The sequence below is a fragment of the Pholcus phalangioides genome, unplaced genomic scaffold (genome assembly GCF_987345545.1).
Source record: "Pholcus phalangioides strain wild (caught in Gottingen) unplaced genomic scaffold, Ppha-v1.0 ptg000003l_1, whole genome shotgun sequence".
NCBI classification, from domain to species: Eukaryota; Metazoa; Arthropoda; class Arachnida; order Araneae; family Pholcidae; genus Pholcus; species Pholcus phalangioides.
The window spans coordinates 11,714,847-11,737,037 of NW_028301596.1; the positions used below are offsets into that span (position 1 = coordinate 11,714,847).

The 22,191-nt window shown below is 37.1% G+C and overlaps 1 protein-coding gene across 1 annotated transcript in view; it reads left to right on the forward strand.

Moving 5' to 3' along the window:
* Nucleotides 1–18,394, forward strand: part of LOC149088034 (uncharacterized) — a 33,002-nt gene extending 14,608 nt beyond the window's left edge. The window contains exons 5-10 of the mRNA XM_089244054.1: nucleotides 3,529–3,602; nucleotides 5,108–5,231; nucleotides 11,436–11,528; nucleotides 13,546–13,614; nucleotides 14,652–14,792; nucleotides 18,175–18,394. Coding sequence (XP_089100180.1) covers nucleotides 3,529–3,602; nucleotides 5,108–5,231; nucleotides 11,436–11,528; nucleotides 13,546–13,614; nucleotides 14,652–14,792; nucleotides 18,175–18,369 — 696 coding nt within the window. The 3' untranslated portion in view covers nucleotides 18,370–18,394. The remainder of the gene's footprint in view (nucleotides 1–3,528; nucleotides 3,603–5,107; nucleotides 5,232–11,435; nucleotides 11,529–13,545; nucleotides 13,615–14,651; nucleotides 14,793–18,174) is intronic.
* The last annotated feature ends 3,797 nt before the right edge of the window (nucleotides 18,395–22,191 follow it).

Consider the following 22,191-nt stretch of genomic DNA (forward strand, 5'->3'; position numbering starts at 1 on the left):
AGCTCGATCTTTTAGTTGTTCCCAAGATAACAGATTTAACGCCGTCAAAGCGTTTGGATTTGACCTGCGTTGAACTTCCTAGAAACTTGAGTTACGCGGATCCTAACTTCAATATTCCGCAAAAAATAGACGCATTGCTGGGTGCAGAAATATTTTACGAGTTATTGGAGAACAACCAAATAAAATTGAAAAATGAGCCTATCATACTTCAAGCATCTGTGTTTGGTTGGATAGTAACAGGGACATTCCAGAATGCGGTAACCTACAACAATTTTCATTGCCATTTAACGAGTTATCGGGATGAGGTTGAAAAGGGTTTGGCGAAGTTCTGGGAACTGGAGTCAATCGGGATAATGGACGATCCTAAATTCAAGGAAACCGACGAGGCCAAACAGTTGTTTGACAAAACAGTCTGTTTCAAAGACGGACGATATGAGGTTAGCCTACCATGGAAGAGAGATTGGATAGAGCTAAATGATAACTTTAGTGTCGCAGAGAAACGGTTACAGAGCCTTCTCAAGAGAATGCGGTACGATCCGACTATGTTTGCTCAGTATCGTGAAGTACTAGACAATTACTTAGATCAAGGGATTATAGAGAAAGTACCAGACGCGGAAAACACTGATGGAAACCCAGTATATTACTTGCCACATCAAGCAGTATTTCGAGCAGAAAGCGTCACGACAAAAATGAGAATTGTATTCGATGCAAGCTCTCACAAACCAGGTGAACTGTCCTTGAATGACTGCCTTTGGACAGGTGTAAACTTAAACCCGAACATTTTTCATTTGTTGACGTACTTTCGTCTCAACAAAATCGCGTTTCTTGCAGATGTCGAGAAAGCATTTCTACAGATTTCTCTTGCGGAAAAAGAAAGAGATGCAGTGAGGTTTCTATTCACCAATGCAAGGTGCATCAGCGATCATGCCAACGTGCAAGAGTTTCGATTCAAAAGAGTATTATTCGGCATCAATGCCAGCCCATTCTTACTTGCTGCTACGATCAAAACACACATAGAAAAACAACGCGACAATTATCCAGTTGCAACTCAAGTGCTCGACACCTGTGTTTACGTCGATGATCTAGTGGCTGGAGAAGACAGCGTGGCAGAAGTATTGCGAGTCTCTCGTGAAACTAGAGAGATCATGAGAGGTGCCAACATGAATCTTCGTAAATGGATATCTAACGATCCTAGGCTGATTCATCTATGGAAGAAAAAGGGATTTGACGTCCATCCTCAGCATACAGACGGCATCAACATGCACAAGGTTTTGGGATTGTCATGGGATGCTTCTCATGATTATCTAGCCATGGATATCATGGACCTTGTGGAATTCCTGAAACAAAACAAAAATACGAAACGCTTCTTATTGCGAACAGCAGGTAGAATCTTCGACCCCATTGGACTTCTTAGCCCATACACGATTAGGCTGAAGTGTTTATTCCAAGAACTGTGGCTTCGAAAATTGCTATGGGACGATGAACTTCCCGCGGATGTCAAGGAGAAATGGATTCAGTGGTGTTCAGAACTTCCCCGCCTATCCGAACTACAAGTGCCGAGGGTCATTCTCGACCTTTCTGAAGATGACTCGAATGAAATAGAGATTCATTGTTTTTCAGATGCCAGTCAAAGAGCCTACGGAGCAGCGGCGTACCTCAGAGTCCGGTTCAGGGACCATATTTCCGTGAACCTGATTGCTTCCAAAAGCAGAGTTGCGCCACTGAAGAACCTTTCTCTACCGAGGTTGGAGTTACTCGGAGCACTACTCGCGGCAAGATTGACCTGCGAGATTGAGAAAGTCGTGAGAAGGAAAAGACCATGTAAGACCTACTTCTATTCCGATTCACAGATCGTATTGTTGTGGATAAAGGGTTCAGTAAAAAGATGGAAACCATTCGTCGCAAACCGTGTGAACGAAATCCAAACTTTGACAGAAAAAAACTGTTGGTTCCACTGCCCTGGGAAAGACAACCCAGCTGATTTGGTTACCAGAGGCATCAGTGCTGACGCTCTTTTGCACAGTGACAGATGGTGGACCGGACCGAGATTCTTGATGAGAGAAGAGCTTGCTTATGAGGACTCACCACCTGTGGTTACCGAACTGTTTGAAAGTGAGTACTCCAAAGAACTCAAAAAAAATTCGAACAGTAATTTTGAGGACACTAACTTGTATTTGACTCTAACTACCAAGAGTTCTCTCATTGAATATATCTTAAAAATTAACAGTAGTTACGTCACAATATTACGTATATTGAGTGGTGTATTAAGATTTGCCTATAATTTGAGATCTTGTGAAAAACGAGCAGGTAACTTAATGAGACAGGAAATACAATTTTCTGAAAATCTCCTGATAAAAATCATTCAAGGGTTGGAGTTTAAGGAAGAAATTGAAAGGCTTAAGAGGGGAGAGGCTCTAAAGGGTAACTCCAAGTTAGCTTCCTTGAACTGTTTCTTGGATGATGATGGTATTTTGAGAGTTGGTGGAAGACTTCAGAATTCCGATCTAAATACCAACAGTAAATTTCCCATGTTATTGCCATCTAACCATCCTCTCACCATGATCATATTGAGATACTACCATTTAAAGTATTTGCATATTGGTGCACAGTCGTTATTATATCATGTGAGACAAAAGTTTTGGCCAATCAATGGTAGAAATCTTTGTAGGAAGTTAGTACATGAGTGTCTTATTTGTTTCAAAAACAAGCCTGTACTGTTAAAAGTTGACAATTTACCAAGCACTCAATGGAGTACTGCCAGGATCACCGAAGTGTTCCATGGCAACGATGGAAAGATAAGAGTTGTAAATATACGTTTGCCCAGTGGCAAAATTTTGAAAAGAAGTGTGCGAAATATTTGTGTTTTACCTATTGAGTAAGAATTATTTTTGCATTTGTGTATAACATGTTCTAATGTATTTGTATTGTATATTCATTTCATTCACTTATTCAGGGCATTAATTTTTATTGCGTTATTCACTCTATTTTGAAAAATTTTGTATTGTATGTATTGTATAATTGATAATTGAAATTATGTAATTTCAATCGGCGGGAGTGTTAAGACCGTCAAGCTGCGCCATGCGCCAAAACCCTCCCACTGCGTGGGAGTAGAGGAGAGTTGCTGCCTTAGCACGAGAGAAAGAGCACGGGCCTTCCGTCGCTCTCTTGAGTAATGTTCTAATAGCATAAGAATAAAGTTGTTTAAGTTTTCAAAGCCTTCTTCAGATACAGTCCACTTGCTTGAGCAGAGTCAGAACAGGTGGAGATATACTTGAAAGGCTGGGGTGCATGATGTCAATTCATATATATATGAATATAAATTATATCATTTGGCTTCGCCATTGAATTCTCCTCTCCCCTGTATCTTCACCCATGAATTTGATTAACTAATCTTTGTCACATCTGTGTGCTGTGATTGGTTTGGATGGTTTTTGATATTGATCCCATTAATGAATTTAAAATGAAGTTCTCTCTCTCTCTTTTTTTTTCATGTTGAATATTGTCTGAAATATTTTTTGCATCTTTTAGGAATCTCTAGTTTTGAAAAGGGCCATGTCTGATGCTTTTTGTTCTATTGCAGAATTGTATACAACTGATCTATGGTAAAGTCTGTTATATGTTACCTCCTTTTGAACAAGTTATTAAAATTTTTGTGGGGGGGGGGGTGCCTTTGCAAGTGTTCAAGATCTTTAAAAAATAGATTGTGTTTTAAGTTTTCAAATATTGTTTCAAAAATCTTCAGGTTTTTTTTTAAATATCAAATGAGAAAAACTGAACAGCATTTTTGCTTTTTTTAAAGTCAAACATACATAATGCAGGATTTTTTTTTCTAATTTCTCCGATACAACTCGTAATTTGATTGCTACACTAAAAGTCTTATAATGAGAGCTCATAATCATGAGAAAAAGTGCCATTATAAAATTTCTGGTTATGAACAGATTTCTTTTATTGCTCCACAGGTTATGAATTGTGAAACATTTCCTGTGCATTACCCTACTATATCTGCATTATGACCAACTTTTGGATTATTTAGTTCTTATATTAGCAAATGAACAGAACTCTTCCAGTCATGAAATGGACTTTTTGATCTCACTGCAGTGGATTCTTTGAGACATTTTTGCTGAGAATTTCTTTTCCTTAAATGATTTAGTGGACCGATTTAACAATTAAAACTCGGTTTCAGTCACACCTTGGCTAAAGAAGATATTCTGTTCAAAAATTGCATTTGTTAGCCAAAGTCTTTATTCACTGAAACATTTTTTCCCATAGGTTTTTATGAAAAATTGTTCAATTTGTCCCAGATATGTCCAAAAAATTTTAAATTCTAATGTTAAAGCTCTATCAATACTATGATATTCTTGACTGTGATAAACTGCTTTACAACGATGTTTTTTTATATTCCACTGGAAGTATCCTTCAATATATTTTTATACACATGACATATTTTTGTTCTTTTGATGGTGTCTAATAACATCCACATTTGGCACCACTTGGTCACCAAAAGTGTTCAAGTTTTCGGCATCATTGCTTTTTGTAGGAAGTACCAACGTGTATAGAGATAAACCTTTTTATAGGGGCAACTCACAAACACACACATCTAACTGAATTTTGTTTACCAACTAATCAGATGAATTTTTTTTCACCAAATAAATACTCTCAAAAGTGCATACATTTTTGTCTGGGGGTACTCACAATGTCAGTTTAGAAAATATTCCAACAGCAGCATAAATTTTAGTGTTTTGTGATGATAATGTTGCCTCTCAATATAATAATCCCTTCCTTCTACTATGATATTTTTTTCTCTCTCTGCAGAATAGGCCTGCCTATCCTTATGTCAAGGTTTCACTGTATGTGATTTTGAAATTTGATTTTTTCCAAATCACTCTGTATTGACAAGAATAAAGGAAACTGTATTGCAGCGTGCTTAAATAAAATTTGACAATCTTGTTTTACATTCCAGAGAATCATAATTTTTAAAAAAAATGATAGAGCAGTGTATGATGAGTACTTGTATTGGAATTAAAAAATGTGTGAAATATTGTAGAAATAATAAAAATTATAATAGAATAATAAAAATACAATAATAAAGGTTTGTTTTATGTTAAAGTGATGAAGAGGACGCAGAAGAATCGTGCAAGAAAGCAATGGAAGAAGCAGCTACTGCTGACTGTGATAATCCAGATGCTTATCAGTGCATGGCAAACTTCCATCTGATAAAATCTGAAGATGAAGTAAATGATTCTATTTCTCATAATTACTTAAAATTCAAGAATCTTGGTAGACACATGTACCCAAAAAATATTAAACATAGAACTTGGTAATAAACTGGATTGTTGATAATTTTGGAAATGTTAATGCATATCAGGTTGGGGGAGGAGGGCGCAGCAAAGCATTCATCACATTTTTTATGGTGAACTTGTTTCTGACCTGATTGCATTGGTACACAGACCTGCGAACTCTCCGGGTTTAAGCGGAAGGCTCTGGATATTTTACCCTTTCTCTCCCTCTGCGGAATTATTGGAAATTTCTCCCGATTTTAGCCAAAAATTAATTGTTTTCTTAATTTTAGAGGGGGGGGGGTAAATTACAGCATTAACTGCAGGTATGTCATTTTTAGCATATACTTAAAGGGGTAAAAAATGAAGTTGCCAGACGATCGCATTCGGCAAAAGTTGTGCAGTGCTTGACAGGTGGGCAGTTTTTTTCTATTGTGAACTGGTTCCTCTGTAAAAAAAAAATTGTACTCGTCTGAAAGCATGCCTTCTGTCAACTGCTTTTAATAATCATGCTTGTCTGGCAATGGCCTAAAAATTGTTTTTTTATGCAGTGTTTCTAAAACCAGTTTGCTGGCTCATGCAAATTCCTACTACCAAGAGTGCTAGATTCAATGTATATGTAGACCCCCTTCCAGGACAGTAACATACCGTCTCAGGGCCCTGGACAGACATTTTCTTGGGACCCTTAAAGAGGAAAAAGTATGCAAAATAAGTGTAGATTTTTTTGCGAGCTTCCCCCCTCCTCCCCCCACTTTCATTAGTTTTCTGCACCGTCTCAAGCTGCTCTAGCTACTAAATTTGTTTGGTTTAGCATAGCCACGGGTCTGATTTCTGCTTTACGCTAGGACCGCAATTGTCATAGTTTGGCAGCTACTTTTATCTGTGCAAGCTCTATGTGGTCGCTGTTGTATTGCTGACCCTGTGATATAAAGCTGTTGCATTGAAAATAAAATGTGAAGACATTCCAGCTCAGCCACGGATCCAGGGAGGAGGCGATTTATTGTGTAGGTTTGTTTGATCTTATATTTTACAGGACAGACAGATTTTTTCCTTGTTATTCGCTGCACTTAGGAAGGACTATCACCACCCCCCCTCTCCCAAGTTCTTCACCTGCTCCAGACAGCATTTAAAATATGAAAAAAAAATACATTCAGTTGCCTCTTTTCAGAAAGTTTATGAATTCTGATGTTCTTTTTTCATATGATTTCATATCAAAAGTTGTTGCTTTTGCAAAAAGAGATGCATTGTCTTGCATTATTATATTCTGCTCAAGGGTGTATGCAGGATCTACCTGGGGGAAGACACTTTTCTTGAATTAATTCTTTTAAATTTTTTTACAAAAAAAAAAAATTCTTCTTGGGAATCTTCAGATTTTGCTATTTCAAAAGTTAGCATGCTTGGGTATGTGAAAGTTGATTGATTTACAATAGTGTTTATCATGCGAAACAGAAATCCAAATCAATTTGATCGTATTAAGTGGAATGGGTGACTCCTGCACTACATTATTATACTCATTCACTTGATCGTATTTGTGGGTTTAAAATGTTTAATTGCGCAGAAGCATAATAGACTTTTATTACTGGCCTATTCATTTGTGTGGTTTAGCTGAGATATTCTTTTTATACGTTATACAGTCAAATCATGGTTTATACAAAGTTCGAAGGGCTAGATAACAAGCGGAGATGAAGATGAATTTCAGAAAGAAAATCTGCATGCCTCTGCTAGAAATCGAACTACCGTTCCATTGCAGTCTGGGTGAGTGCTCTACTATTAAGATACAAAGGACTCGCATTTTCTTTTCTTAAAGCATATATTTATGCTGAACAGAACAATACGGGTTCCGTTCACAATCCCGACAGACGAAATCCCGACAAGTCACAATCCCGACAGACGAAATCCCGACAGGTCAAAATCCCGACAGGGTCGAAATCCCGACAGGTCAAAATCCCGACAGGGTCGAAATCCCGACAGGTCAAAATCCCGACAGGGTCGAAATCCCGACAAGTCAAAATCCCGACACGGTCGAAATCCCGACACTGTCCAATTTAAAAATTCAATTTCGCCGTATAAGCCGCACTTCGTGATTTCTGTCGGGATTTGAATTTCTCGCGGTGAGGGGCGTGCGGGCGCCGATGAGAATAATAAATTGCTATCAAATAAATTTTAAAATTTCAATTTCGCCGTATAAGCCGCACTTCGCGATTTCTGTCGGGATTTGAATTTCTTGCGGCAAGGGGCGTTGGGGTGACGATGAGAATGATGAATTGCGATGAAATAAATTTTTAAAATTTTAATTTCGCCGTATAAGCCGCACTTCGTGATTTCTGTCGGGATTTGAATTTCTTGCGGCAAGGGGCGTTGGGGTGACGATGAGAATGATAAATTGCGATGAAATAAATTTTTCAAATTTTAATTTCGCCGTATAAGCCGCACTTCGCGATTTCTGTCGGGATTTGAATTTCTTGCGGTGAGGGGCGTGGGGGCGCCGATGAGAATGATAAATTGTGATCAAATAAATTTTCAAATTTTAATTTCGCCGTATAAGCCGCACTTCGTGATTCCAGAGGCCTGAGTTAGGTCCGACCGTTCATCGCATACAAGTTCCAAGGAAAAATTGATATTCTTTGCCTTTGTAGTCTAGTGGGCTCACCCAGAAAGCTCGAGAACGTGGGTTTGATTCCTAGCAAGAGCACAGGTGCATTTTTCCTTCCTAACTTCATCTCGCATCAGCCAACCGTTGAAACCTTCGTATAGATAGCGGAAAGTGATATCATCCTCGGAAAATACAGTGTGTGTGGCTCAAAACAAAAAAATCTAAATTTTTCTTTGATTTCCCGTCCTTTAACTTCCAATTTGAAAGTTGTTGCATTGTCTCTCCTGATGCCAACAGAAAAATTGCATGTTTCTCAGTGCAATATTCGCTAAGATATTTGAATTCGAAAACTGGAGAAAAGTTATGAAAAGACAGCAAAAACTAATCGACAACGCTCCTTCCCCAAATTTATGCTGTCCTTTCCACCTTTCCTTCGAATTTTGAATTCAAATATCTCGGCGAACATTGTACTTGTCAACTTAGATTTTTTTTGTTGGTCTCAGGAGATACGGTGCAGTCACTTTATAATTAGAAGTTTTAAAAATTTATATTTTTTTATTTTGTTACACACTGTGTTTTCACCCTCAAAACTGGTACAGGGTAATTTTTGAACGCCTTTTGAGCATTTTTTCAAACTGAAATCATCTCTACCACGGATGGTTGAGAAGACAATGGCCGTACTAACTCTTAAAGGACACCCTGTATGCAACTACACTACCACACAATTTGCATACTCTCTTCAAAGCCTTAAGACCAACTTAGAGATAGAATTTTAAGAAATTTTTTTGGGAGTCTCAACAGTATAAAATAAAACTATTGACAGAATTTTATGTTTATAGCTTCGTAGTGAGAAGGGGGGAATTGGGGATCCGGTCCCTTCGAAATGAGAGAAAATGATTGAAATAAGGTAAAACATGGCCAAATATATTATTTGACCACCTTGTCCCCCCCCCCCCCCCCCGCATGGAATTTCTAGATACGGGCCTGACCTTCAGTGGTTGCGGCTCGGCGATGAATCAGTGAATTAAGCTGTCAAGACATGTAATTTTATACATATGAATAAAAATATTTCTCTACTATTACACTGCTTTCGAAAACCTTGAAAATTTTAAATTAAGATCTTCATGAAACGGTCTAACTTTGTGCAATATCATTTGACATTTTAAGTCTATTTGAAACTTGAGCGAGAAAGAATTTCGAAAAATTCTCAAAGAAAATAATAAGGAACAGCAGTGTTTGTGGAGGATAGAAAAATCGATAAATGCCAGAAAAAGGCAACCCTGAATCCTTTGCTTTTCGCCAAGTTGGAAAAGTAAATGAATTTCCAAATTATTGATCTCCATTGATCATGGTATGCGCCACAAACCACTTGCAGCGACAAACGGAAATCCCGACAGAAATCGCGAAGTGCGGCTTATACGGCGAAATTAAAATTTGAAAATTTTATTTGATCGCAATTCACTATTCTCATCGTCGCCCCAACGCCCCTCGCCGAGAGAAATTCAAATCCCGACAGAAATCACGACGTGCGGCTTATGCGACAAAATTAAAATTTGAAAATTTTATTTGATCGCAATTCATCATTCTCATCGTCGCCCCAACGCCCTTAATCGCGAGAAAGTCAAATCCCGACAGAAATCGCGAAGTGCGGCTTATACGGCGAAATTAAAATTTGAAAATTTATTTGATAGCAATTTATCATTCTCATCGTCACCCCAACGCCCTTCATCGCGAGAAATTCAAATCCCGACAGAAATCGCGAAGTGCGGCTTATACGGCGAAATTAAAATTTGAAAAATTTATTTCATCGCAATTTATCATTCTCATCGTCACCCCAACGCCCCTTGCCGTAAGAAATTCAAATCCCGACAGAAATCGCGAAGTGCGGCTTATACGGCGAAATTAAAATTTAAAAAATTTATTTGATCGCAATTTATCATTCTCATCGTCACCCCAAGGCCCCTTGCCGCAAGAAATTCAAATCCCGACAGAAATCGCGAAGTGCGGCTTATACGGCGAAATTAAAATTTGAAAAATTTATTTCATCGCAATTTATCATTCTCATCGTCACCCCAAGGCCCCTTGCCGCAAGAAATTCAAATCCCGACAGAAATCGCGAAGTGCGGCTTATACGGCGAAATTAAAATTTGAAAAATTTATTTCATCGCAATTTATCATTCTCATCGTCACCCCAACGCCCCTTGCCGCAAGAAATTCAAATCCCGACAGAAATCGCGAAGTGCGGCTTATACGGCGAAATTAAAATTTAAAAAATTTATTTGATCGCAATTTATCATTCTCATCGTCACCCCAAGGCCCCTTGCCGCAAGAAATTCAAATCCCGACAGAAATCGCGAAGTGCGGCTTATACGGCGAAATTAAAATTTTAAAAATTTATTTCATCGCAATTTATCATTCTCATCGTCACCCCAACGCCCCTTGCCGCAAGAAATTCAAATCCCGACAGAAATCGCGAAGTGCGGCTTATACGGCGAAATTAAAATTTGAAAAATTTATTTCATCGCAATTTATCATTCTCATCGTCACCCCAACGCCCCTTGCCGCAAGAAATTCAAATCCCGACAGAAATCGCGAAGTGCGGCTTATACGGCGAAATTAAAATTTGAAAAATTTATTTCATCGCAATTTATCATTCTCATCGGCGCCCCAACGCCCCTTGCCGTAAGAAATTCAAATCCCGACAGAAATCGCGAAGTGCGGCGATTATACGGCGAAATTGAATTTTTAAATTCGACCGTGTCGGGATTTTGACCGTGTCGGGAATTTGACCCTGTCGGGATTTCGACTTTTCGGGATTTTGACCTGTCGGGATTTCGACCCTGTCGGGATTCTGACCGTGTCGGGATTTTGACTTGTCGGGATTTCGACCCTGTCGGGATTTTGACCTGTCGGGATTTCGTCTGTCGGGATTGTGACTTGTCGGGATTTCGTCTGTCGGGATTATGACCCACACCCGAACAATACATAGGCAATTCCTTGAATCAGTTAATAGATCTTAGGTCTAATGTGTATGCCCTTTCAGCATAAATATGTGCTCTATAAGAAGAAATTTGTTGGGACTATGAGAGGATGGTGATTAGATTCCCCTCAGAGGCATGGGAGTTTTCCTTCCAAAATTCATTTTCATTTCCACTTGTTATCCAGTCTTCCATACTTTTTGTATGCATAGAGTGACATCGTATCTCACTGTAAATCATGGTTTATTATCAAAATTAATTTTTTTTCTGTATTTTTTCAATATTCTGCAAATATGACAAGTTCTTATCATAAAATTAAAGGTTCTATATCATATTAGTGAGCGAACTTAACCTCATTGATCTCTGAAGATTAAATTACCTACTCTGTTTTACCGGGTTAATATTGGGCTGTTCTTGGAATTCTGTTTATTTTCAGTTCAATTCTGTTTCTTTTATTGTAATTGAGGTTTTTTTCCAGTTACTCATGTTATTACAGCTCTATTTTCTGTATGGAAATGTTACTTTCACTGCTGAAACTTTTACTAAAATTATAATATAGATGTCTGCGCTTATTCATTCTTCTACCAGGAAGCTGTCACAATGATGAAGAAAAGTTTATCACTGTGGTTACCTCATCATGAAGCATTGCGTGACAAGGCAGAAATAGAGTCTGATTGCAAGGTTTTTATCTATTTTGAATAGAATCTGTAAATATGCTACAATTTCATGCCTATAATCCACAGATTATATGAAAGAAAAAATCGAAATATTTAGGGTAGATCAGAAATTGTGGCTTACTATGTTGTTTACCCCCCCCCCCCCTCTAAGAAGTTGAATAAAATTTAAAAAATTATCCACTAAAGTTTCAATGTTTAAATGAGAAAAGGACAAAACAAATAGCAGCTCATCATAGCAAATTCTGGGATAGGGTGCCAAAATCGTTTTACATTTTTTTACTACTAGTAATTTACTATTTTTGTTAGTCAAATTATTTTTACATTGCATTTATGCAAAAAATAAGTGCTTTATTGGCATATTATTATGCATTTATGAATTATGAACTATGTCAACTGTAATTGAACACTAAGAGCTTTCAATCAGTCATTTGGATAAATATAATTTTTATAGTAATAAAATATGAGGATATAAATTAATGATTCAAAAGTGGCTTTTCAGGCTTGGAGACAGTCAATAGTTTGTAATGTAGTGTTTTTTGTTTGTCAGTGTTGCTTAGTGGCCTTCAAGCTATTTTTCATCCTTGATAGCCATGGAAACTTGATTAGCTACATAAATTAATGGACCTCATAAATAATAAATAAATGATATTGTTGGACCCCCCCATAAATGAGGTAGTTTGTTGCATTGTTTCGAATATTTTATGTCCTTGGGAAGTTATGAAATGCTCATACAATAAAATCTGTCCAAGTTGAGCATCTACAGTCCATTAAAATCTGTTAGAAAGGTGTCTAATATATAGTGACATAAAAACATTTTAGGGCATTGCTAACTGGTTTTAACTGATTGAATATTTTAAAAACTATACTTTCAAGCATCAACCTTTTCAATAGGTGTTAGAATATTAAAACTTGATCATATTAAAACTTTATCATTTATCTCATCATTTTCAGTTTCGCACATTCTTTTTCTTTGCACACTGCACTTTTTCCCCTCTGCTTTCAGGATTCAGCGTCGTGTTGTTATGTTTGACACAGTTGATTTTGCAATTTAAGTTCTGTAATTTGGCTGCAACTCTTAAAACTTGCAACCAATCAGTAACACCTTTTTTCTTCTCTATGGTCAACTCCACAAACTTGATAAACTCATAATGATAAAGTCGAAACTTGCATTACAATTGCAAGAGGACTGAAACAAAAATCCAGCACTGATTGCTATTGGAAACTGAGTAAAATTTTGAACAGCTGAGTGATGAAAAAAAAGCTTAAGGAATAAAGGTATTCACAGTTGTGGGAAAAATCCCATAATCTGACTGGGTGTTCAATAAAACTTTTTTTTTAATTCCCTCAAGAGTTGAAAAAACCTATCCTAAAAACAACACACTTCCATAGCACTGCCAAGCATTCAATACTTAAGCATATAATTAGCAGACAATGTGCTGTACTTGTCCAAGATAAGAACACTAGAGTGTCCAATATCCAAGATAGGGAGGTGTTCAAGATACAGAATATCATGGACATGCTTTAGTATAGGATTATGACCGGTTCTATTCCAACCGTCCAATATAGGAAGGTGTCCAGGATATAGAGGTGTACAAAGTGACATGTTATACTGTATGTAGAGTTTCAACAAAGTTGCAGAATTTGAATTTCAAAATCATCTGTGTCAAACATAATAACAGTACGTTGGTTCTGAAAGCAAAAGAAAAAACTGCAGTGTGCAAAGCAAAAAGAATGTGCAAAACAAAATGAGATAAATGTGACATCTTATACTGTAAAGATAATAGCTCTCTAAGACCTTTCATCCTTTTGGGAAAGAGCACAAACCATACCAAGATGGTCTTTCTGGGCCGTCAGCTGCCATGTCTGTCTATATATAAAATAATGATATGGTTTATTTGATAACAGTCAGCAATTATGGAGTCTAATACTACTGTAGATGTCATATTTTGACTTTTCCGTGTAAGTGGAAAAGAAATCCTACCACTTTGTTTAATATATTGTATTTCAATATTTCATTAAAGGTAGTTGTTCCAGAGTATGCGAGTCGTGTGAAGACAAGCCAACTATTAATAGAGCTGGAAATGTTTGAAGTACAATATTTTTTTTATTATATTTATATTTTTTTTTTATATATTTATATATATTTTCACTTTCCTCTTGATTTCAAAAACAAATTTATATTCAATGAATATAAATTTGTGCATTTTACTTAATTTATACATTTTGAAATATGTCCACACGCAACACTATCTTATGGCGAATGCACACATAACTGCAAGCTTGACAATCATGCTTGAGGGTATGTAGGAGAATTTTGTTCAAGCATTTTGACTGCACACGTGGCTTGAATGAATTTAAATTATGCATGTGTGTGCTGGTACAAGAGAAACTGAAATTATGTGTCATGTGGTTACCTGTATCAGTCTTCATGCGTAAGTGAGCTCTGCTTGGTGTTGGTATATGTTGTTTGCATTTTGCTTCCATAGGCATCCAAAGCGAGCACCATTGTTGCCCAAGCTTGACATACACATTGTGTATTTCAAGTACAATCTGGTTCTTGTGCAAGCATACTTATACCCTGTAGTAGTGAAAGGAGGATTGTGCATGTGTGCTTGTACATAAAAATTTAACATGCAGTTGCTTGTATAATGGCTTTTAGTAAAAATAGGATTATAAAATTGAATTTTTATAATGCTCTGACTTTAATATAGAATTTAAACATAGACTGTATTCCCCGCACCAACTAACATGCCATGAAACTCAAGGGACACCAGTTTCATGAATGTTACAGTCTGGTCAGTTTCTGGCATGCCGGGAAAAGTGAGGTTTAATAAAGATCACAATATGTATTTAGCCAATTCAGTAGATTTTTATAGTAAAGATATTTAAGAATTTTCCTCAATGTGGCTCAAATTTCCCAGCATGCTGGCTAATACAAATTTACAACTGCATTTGATGGATGGAGAGAAAAGACTGTTTTTCAATTGCAAAAGACTATTCTGTCAGCTATAACTTTTCACTGTGGGTTTTAAATCCTGTTCTTTTATGCATACTATGCGTCTTGTAATAACCAAAATTCATTAACAAACAAGAATAAGAGTTTTGATTGCATTTTCTCTTGATTTAGGAGGCCACTAAAGTTTTAGAAGGTTTGCTCGATGAGAATGACCAAGATTTCTTTGTGTGGTTCCTTCTTGGTTGGTCAAACTACCTACACGGTCAAGAATACAAAGGAAATGCTTATTTTTATTTGGAAAAGGCTAATGAGGTGTGATTTCTTTTTATCAATGTTTTCTCATTGCATGAATATTTATTATAAGAAAGAATAAGTCTGTCAAAATTAGAATCTCACTATAACAAGTGATTGCCAAAGAGTTAATGCTAAAAATACAACACGTATTTGGTTATTGCAAGTTCAAAATGAGAAAGCATTTGCTATAGCAGTGGTTCCAAAAGTGTGGGTTGTGACCCTTCAGAGGATCCTGTTGATGAACTAGGATGGGGGGGGGGGGGGGGGGATTGAGAAAGATTCTCCAAAATTATAATGTTTGAACAATAACTTTTTTCCCAATGTAATTAAATGTAATATGTCGAAACTAAAAAAAAGCCTCAACTAGCTTATTTTGTATAATAAATCAAGGGTGGCTGTGCCGCAATCATAAATATGATTACTTGTGAATGTTCAAAAGCAATATAACCAATCACACACACAAAACTAAACTTACTCTTTCTATGAAGAAACCCTAGAATATTTTTATACCAAGTCCTGCGTTTGATAAGGGTGACCCTGAATTTGGTTACCAAGCCATTGAATTTGCACTATCGCGATGCTCAATATATGCATTCCTTCCTAACTTGTGGCTGAATTGATTATGCAGGATTCAAAACTTGCATTTGGGTGGTTTGAAATTTCATATTAAAACAGTTCTGCCAAAGAAATATTGAAAAATAATTTGATTTCGTTCATCACTGATTATGGAAATTGAAGCACATTCATTAATCAAAAATCATGAATGTCCCAGTTTTTCAGGACATGTGGTTGCCATATGTAGGGATCTCCTATAAAATCTTTGTTGAAAGGAGGGGAGGTGCATTTCAAAAATTTGATAACCACTGTACCATAGCATCAAAAATAATTTGCTAAAACCCAAGTTTCTCATTCCCCTTCTTCAAAAATTAAACTAACAATGAAAGTTACCATTGCACGTGCTCTTCTTAACCAAGTCATATCTGGCTACAATGGCATATGACGTTGTGTCGATTTTTCAGTCTAATTATTTCAATTTTTTAAAACTTATTGGTAATTATTTCAATTATGTTGTTGTTTTTGTTTAGTTGATTTAAAAATACAGTTAAGAACATGAAACTGGTGAAGTCAATTTCAATGTATTCATAAAAATTTTTTATCAGGAAAATATATTTTATTAGCTTCAAACTTTTAAAAAAGACAAAAAAAAAGTTAGTTTCACCAGTCATCTGGCCAAACTCTGAGTTACTTCTTATAAAGAATTAATACAGAAAAGTCACATTTCACAACATCCCCCCCCCCCCCATCCACCCCCACTGTACTATTTTTAGGTTTTTCTGCTATACACATGCAATTTGTAATGGTTATATTTGACTTCTTTCCCAGTAACTAAATGACCATGGGGACTACAACTTAATCGTACATGCACTTCCTTAGATATTCCCCTCAAAAATTTCTAATGAATCTGTAATGTTTGGAATGGGTGTTATTACGACTGGAGTTCAGTTCATCATCAACCATTTTTAACCCACTGCTAGATGAAGGTCTCCTCTAAATTTTTCCATTTTACTCTGTCTAATGTCATTAAGTTGACTCCTGCAGAGTAAGGAATCGACTAGGAATAGAGGCTTAAGGTCCAATTTGCACCTTCATGTGGTGCAGCCCATAAATTGCCATGTTTAGCCCATGGTGAATGGACGCGGATGGGTTTCCCCCAACCTGCACTCCCTCATTCATCCGTAGCATGGATGACTATGGCCAAAAAACCTCAAAAAAAAGGAGTTCACAGTTCTACATATTGAATCAAAATGATCTTCAAGACCTTTTTATTCAAATAAAAGCATCTATTTCTAACCTACCTAGCCAAAAAGTTAAAATTTGTTTATGATGAGAAATTAAAATTTTCCTTGTGATTGTAAGCTGTCATTATAACAGACTTTTACTGTATATACGATATTGTTTTGAAGGAATTTTTCTCGTATCCAACACAGCATAAACCATAATTAATTTTGCTGTGCCTGATAATATTTTTTAAGAAATATGTTTTGAATGTTACTAAACTTTTATTTATCCTTACAGCGGCAATCCTGAGATATCTTGTCAGACTCGATCTGCTTTATTTCAGTCACCCTGAAATGTTTGTTTTTTTAGATTTTAATTATCATTTTAATCCTGCAGATCAGGAAAATTTTAGAAAACAAACTGCATAAAGGGTTAAATGATATTTTCTTCAAATGACCATAATATGTATAAACTACCATAAATATAAAAGCAGAAGTGATGAAAATTTATGTTTGACATATCCGGTTGTTGCATTCTTTTTACATTAAAGGCAAGGTTCATTACCATTATTCTCTATAGCAGTGCCCCCCCCCCCCAACACCAACTTTAAGGCGGGAATGCAATACAATCATCTCCCCTTTAAAAAGTCTTGCCATGGAAAGCAACAGACCTACAAACAGTACAAATGTAATTCAATCATAAACACTTCACTTCAATCATAACATCACTCACTCCTTTTCTGAAATATAGATGGCAGCACTGAAAAATAAAACACCACTACATATGCACTCAGTCTGTTAAGTACACACACAGTTACACTTCCAGCACAACTCACTAGGTACTAAATCGCCCATAGATGGTGATAGACCAGAGTTGTGTTCGGTTTGTAGGAGAGAAAGAAGGTTCCCCAAAGTGTGGGTTGTAAGAGTTTCTCCAAAATTTAAATTTTATTTTCATTTTTTACAACCTAAATAAAAATGTCAATAAAATAATGTATCATCCAGTATGGGTCTCTAGACCCCTTGGCTGATTTTTTTTGTTTCATCTTGTATTTATGTAAAAAATTAAGACAATAAAACAAGTATATAAAAGAAATGTCTACGTATTATGAACAATATTATTAATGGTCAATTCTCCAAGCGAAGAATCATTTTGAAATTGTATGATTCTTTCTGATCACATTGTATGTCAAAATCAAGGCACATACACTGAATCATTTTGAAATTGTATGATTCTTTCTGATCACATTGTATGTCAAAATCAAGGCACATACACTGCCAACTGAATATTGAAAAATAATTTTATTTCATAAGTCGCCAATCACGCAAACTAAAACAGAGAAAAAGCGAGTTCAAATAATGCTTTTGAAACAGCACCTTTAGAACCTCAAAAACATATAACTGGGACATATGGTCACCCTATGTAGGAGGGTCACATAAATTTCTTTTCAAAAGGGAGGTTGTGGTGTTCAAAAAGCTTGGGAACCACTGCTCTATACGAATTGGCTTGAACTGTTACGTAATGTCTTTTTATCTGAGAGGTTATAACCGAGTTTGACCAGCTCATCATCTGTGATGTGTCAGCTGCTGTGGATTGATCTTTTCATGGTGAAATTTAACAGGTGGCAAGAAAGCACAAAGTCGAGAATGAAGACATCCTTCAACAAATTGCTGAACTGTTAGAAGAATTGAAAGATTTTGGTGTTGACAATGAACAAGAAAGTGACAAAGAAAATGGACAGCCTAAAGAAATTTCATCATCCGATGATGAGGATGATAACGAGCATGTAAAAAATGAGGTTGACATGGAATTATGAATAAATTATTGATATTGTTTTTTTACGAAGCTTTAGTTTTCTTTCCTGGCTCAAAATTTAAATAATGGATTTTTCTTCTTGATAACTGATCTACTGAATGTTGTGTGTGTTTGTCAATTTTCATATTTCCATTATAATGAACTTCGAGGGATAAAAAAATTTCATTCTTAGAAATTGCTTCTGCTATAGGCGTAATAGATTGTGTCCACTTCTTATAGAAAATTTTATTTTTAAGTGAGAATTTGATGGTTTTAAAGTACACGGGGTGTCTATAATCACAAAAAATTCTGAAGTGGTCGCTGTGGTGGTCGAGTGGTTATAGTGCCGGACTCGTGATGCGAGGATCCAGGTTCGAACCCCACAGTGGTGGTCGGCTGAAGTTGGTTTTCTGTGGTTCCCAACTTCAAGGCGCAAATGGGAGCCGATCTCCCCATTAAAAAGTCTCGCCACAGAGAGCAACAGTCCTACAACGGTAAATCATTCAACCATAACACTTCACTCATAGTTAGTAAAACTGGGGGCAGATGACAGCACTACACATAACAAGCATTACACAGAAACAAACTTTACGTCAGGTTGCACTACACGTACACGCACATTCCCGAATGTGCCGATTCGTTGGGGGGTTCCGCGGGGGGGGGGGGTGCATGTGTGGTGTAGCAGTAGTAGGTAGGGGCTCGGGGATCCATGATGTTCTTAAAGTCAGCCACCTCGTTGGGCAATTTGCCTGTTGTGGCGTTGTATTTGTATTCTAGAAAATACAATCGATGATCTTATTGTATTCTAGAAAATAATATTTTTTTATAGTTGCATCAGAAAGTTATGAAGTGTTAAGGGAAACTTGATGAAAATGATAGGGTTAAAGTTGTGCAAATCCCGTTTGGACAATTACATATTTATTTACTGGTTATGAGAAATATATATATATGTGTGTGATTGCTAGTAAATATAACTAATTGTTATTTATTTCCCATAGATTTTTTAAAATTATTATACTGTTTCAATAACCTAGTTCAGCTTTTCCCAAAGTGTGGGCAATGTCACCCTGAAGTACCTGTTGGAAAAATGTACTCAAATCATCGCAAAAGTCTTTCTAAATAACTATCATGTTCTTCAGTTCATAATAATTATAATTTACACATTTCAAACATAGAGTATCAAATAAAAAAGATTTGATATCGAGTTGCCTGCAAATTTTACCATTCATTTGTTAACGGAAATTCTTCTCATCCATTGGAAATACTATCGTACTGATAAAGACACTGTTTTACAGGGCAGTAAGGGTTAGGCAATAACTTTTTTTTTTCTTATTGACATGAACAAAGATGTGTCCTACTCAATAATCGCTTATATGAATTAGCACGTATCTAAAGAGCATTTAAAAAAACGTTAAACACATCTCAAGAAAATTTGGCCATCCTGCTAGGTTATCGCGATGCAGTGATTTAGGTTCGAACCCCGTTGGCGGCACAGGGGTGGTCAGTTGGAGTTTGTTTTCTACAATTTTCCATCTTCGAGTAGCAAATGCAAGCTGGAACTTTGAAAAAGTCCTCCACAGAGAGCAGGTATGCCTTCAACATGATGCTTACATAACATGAAAAATCGGCCATTTGTGATGTTCACTTCGAAATGTGGAAATTCGAATAACAAACTGACAATATATGAGGACCTCTGGTCATAGGGGCACTCCACGATGATGGGAACAACGTGTCGCTTGTTCCCTGTGGAAAGTCAAGCAATTGACTAGGACCTATTTAAGCACTAGATTTAGTGCCCTCCGATAAAGGCTTTGCCCGGGACCAAATTCCGGAGGCGAATTTATCGTTTTGTGACCTGTGGGTTATAAAAATTTTGCTGGCGTTCATCCATTCTAGTCCCACCCACCCACCTTAAATATGTCTCTGTGTCACTACTTTTTGGTCGTTCACATACAAATACAGCGCCACAACAGGCAAACTGCCCAACGAGGTGGCTGACTTAAGAACATCATGGATCCCCGAACCATTTTTTGGAGGCCCTACCTACTACTGCTACTGGGCTATATTTCGCTAAGCATCCACGTAAATAAGCCACTGGATTACCATTACCTTGTTCCAGCCGGCGATTGGCACCAACGTGGCGTCACAGTCAGTGCGTTTAGTTATGGAACTATGAAATGCTAGTGGTAGGGATAGATACTTGATTTTACATTCCGCAGTGAAAGTGCGCGTTTATTTCTAATGCGACAGTTTTAATGCGGAACAGGCAAATGTTAAAAACCGCTTAAAGTGTTAAAAACCCTCTATGCCGCAATTGCGATTCGACCGCACTTCTACGAACAAAAATGCTTGTTTAGGTACTTTATACTACCCCTTAAAGTTTGCCCATAAATTTTTAATCACTTCTTGCTCTAATCCTGAAGAGAAGGAAAATATTTGCCTCTCTTTCTCGCTAAGGTCTTATCAGGGTCTGGTGCATAGGCGGAGATAGGCTTGGAAGTCTGGGGGGGGGCATGATGATGATGATGTCAATTCATATATACATTAGATCAATGGACTCCACCTTTGACGCGGGGGGGGGGGGGGAGCAATGCCCCCCTACGCCTACCCCCCCCCCCCCCCGTATCTCCGCCCATGATCTGGTGATCATGCAATGACCAGCTGTGACGAAAATGATCGAATAATATTTATTTGGCTAAAAACACTAAATGTGTGTTTGTGTCGAAGGAAAATCATGTGTTTTATGCCTTTGTCTTGTTGGAAATGGCGTCTGGGGTAATGATAGTATTACAAGAAGAAGTGTGTAGTTTCAATTATTACTACAACGATATCGGCTTTCTGGTCTGATAAAATAACTGAAGCCTTGAACTTCGTACACTTTGCCCTGGGTTAGATGTGGAAAAATGATAAAAGACAGTAATCTATTGATGTGTTCTGTTTCATAATAATACACTAGTTTATGGTTGTTTTGAATTAACATATTATCTTAGAATTCGATCTACCCAGATATTCGTTGAAAATGAATTTAGACGAAATTATTTTTTGCCCCTAGTGTTCCAGAGGCGGAATTATGGTTTTGCCATTCTTGGTATTTTAGTCTAATTTTATTTATCACTTATTCCTCAAATTTTCTTCCCTAAGGGCTGTTAAGCATGTGAACGACCAAAAGAGTGAGTTAGGCACAGATGGAGTATTTACTGTCCAGGGCACCTAGTTTGTAGGTCAAGAGAACTCTACTAGAATTTGTGACAGGCGGCAAGATTTCATAAGCAAAATCATAAATCCTCCTACGGAGGGGACCCAAGGCATAGCTCTAATCGGAGGGCCCTAAAATTACGTGGCCTTTGTCAATTGCTCGAATTTCCTCTTGGAAAAACGAGGCATTCGTCCAAACCGCACCTGTTATATTTATAACACCTGATCATAGGCGTAAGCAGAATTTTCTTAAGGAGGAGGGTTCTTTTTTTTTTTTTCTTCTCAAGGAGGCAGAGTGGGTTACGTTTTTTCCAGCAAAATAACACTATAATCTTGAGGGGGTTAGACCCCAAACCCCCCCCCCTTTGCGTACGCCAATACACCTGATCCATTACCATGGAGTACCCCCTATGCACAGGGCCGGGCTTAGGAACTTTGCGGCCCCTCCAAAAAAATTTTATTCAGTCACTCCCGAACTTGCAAATTTTTCGACTTGCGAACATAAATCTTGTGAAGGGCAAAAAATGTTCAGAAAGAATTCATTTTATCACACTCATTTTTTAATTATTTCAGGGACGCGTTGATAGCTGAGATCATAATCAATAGAGCCCGGAACTTTAGGCACTAAAAACGATTGAAATAGGCAATA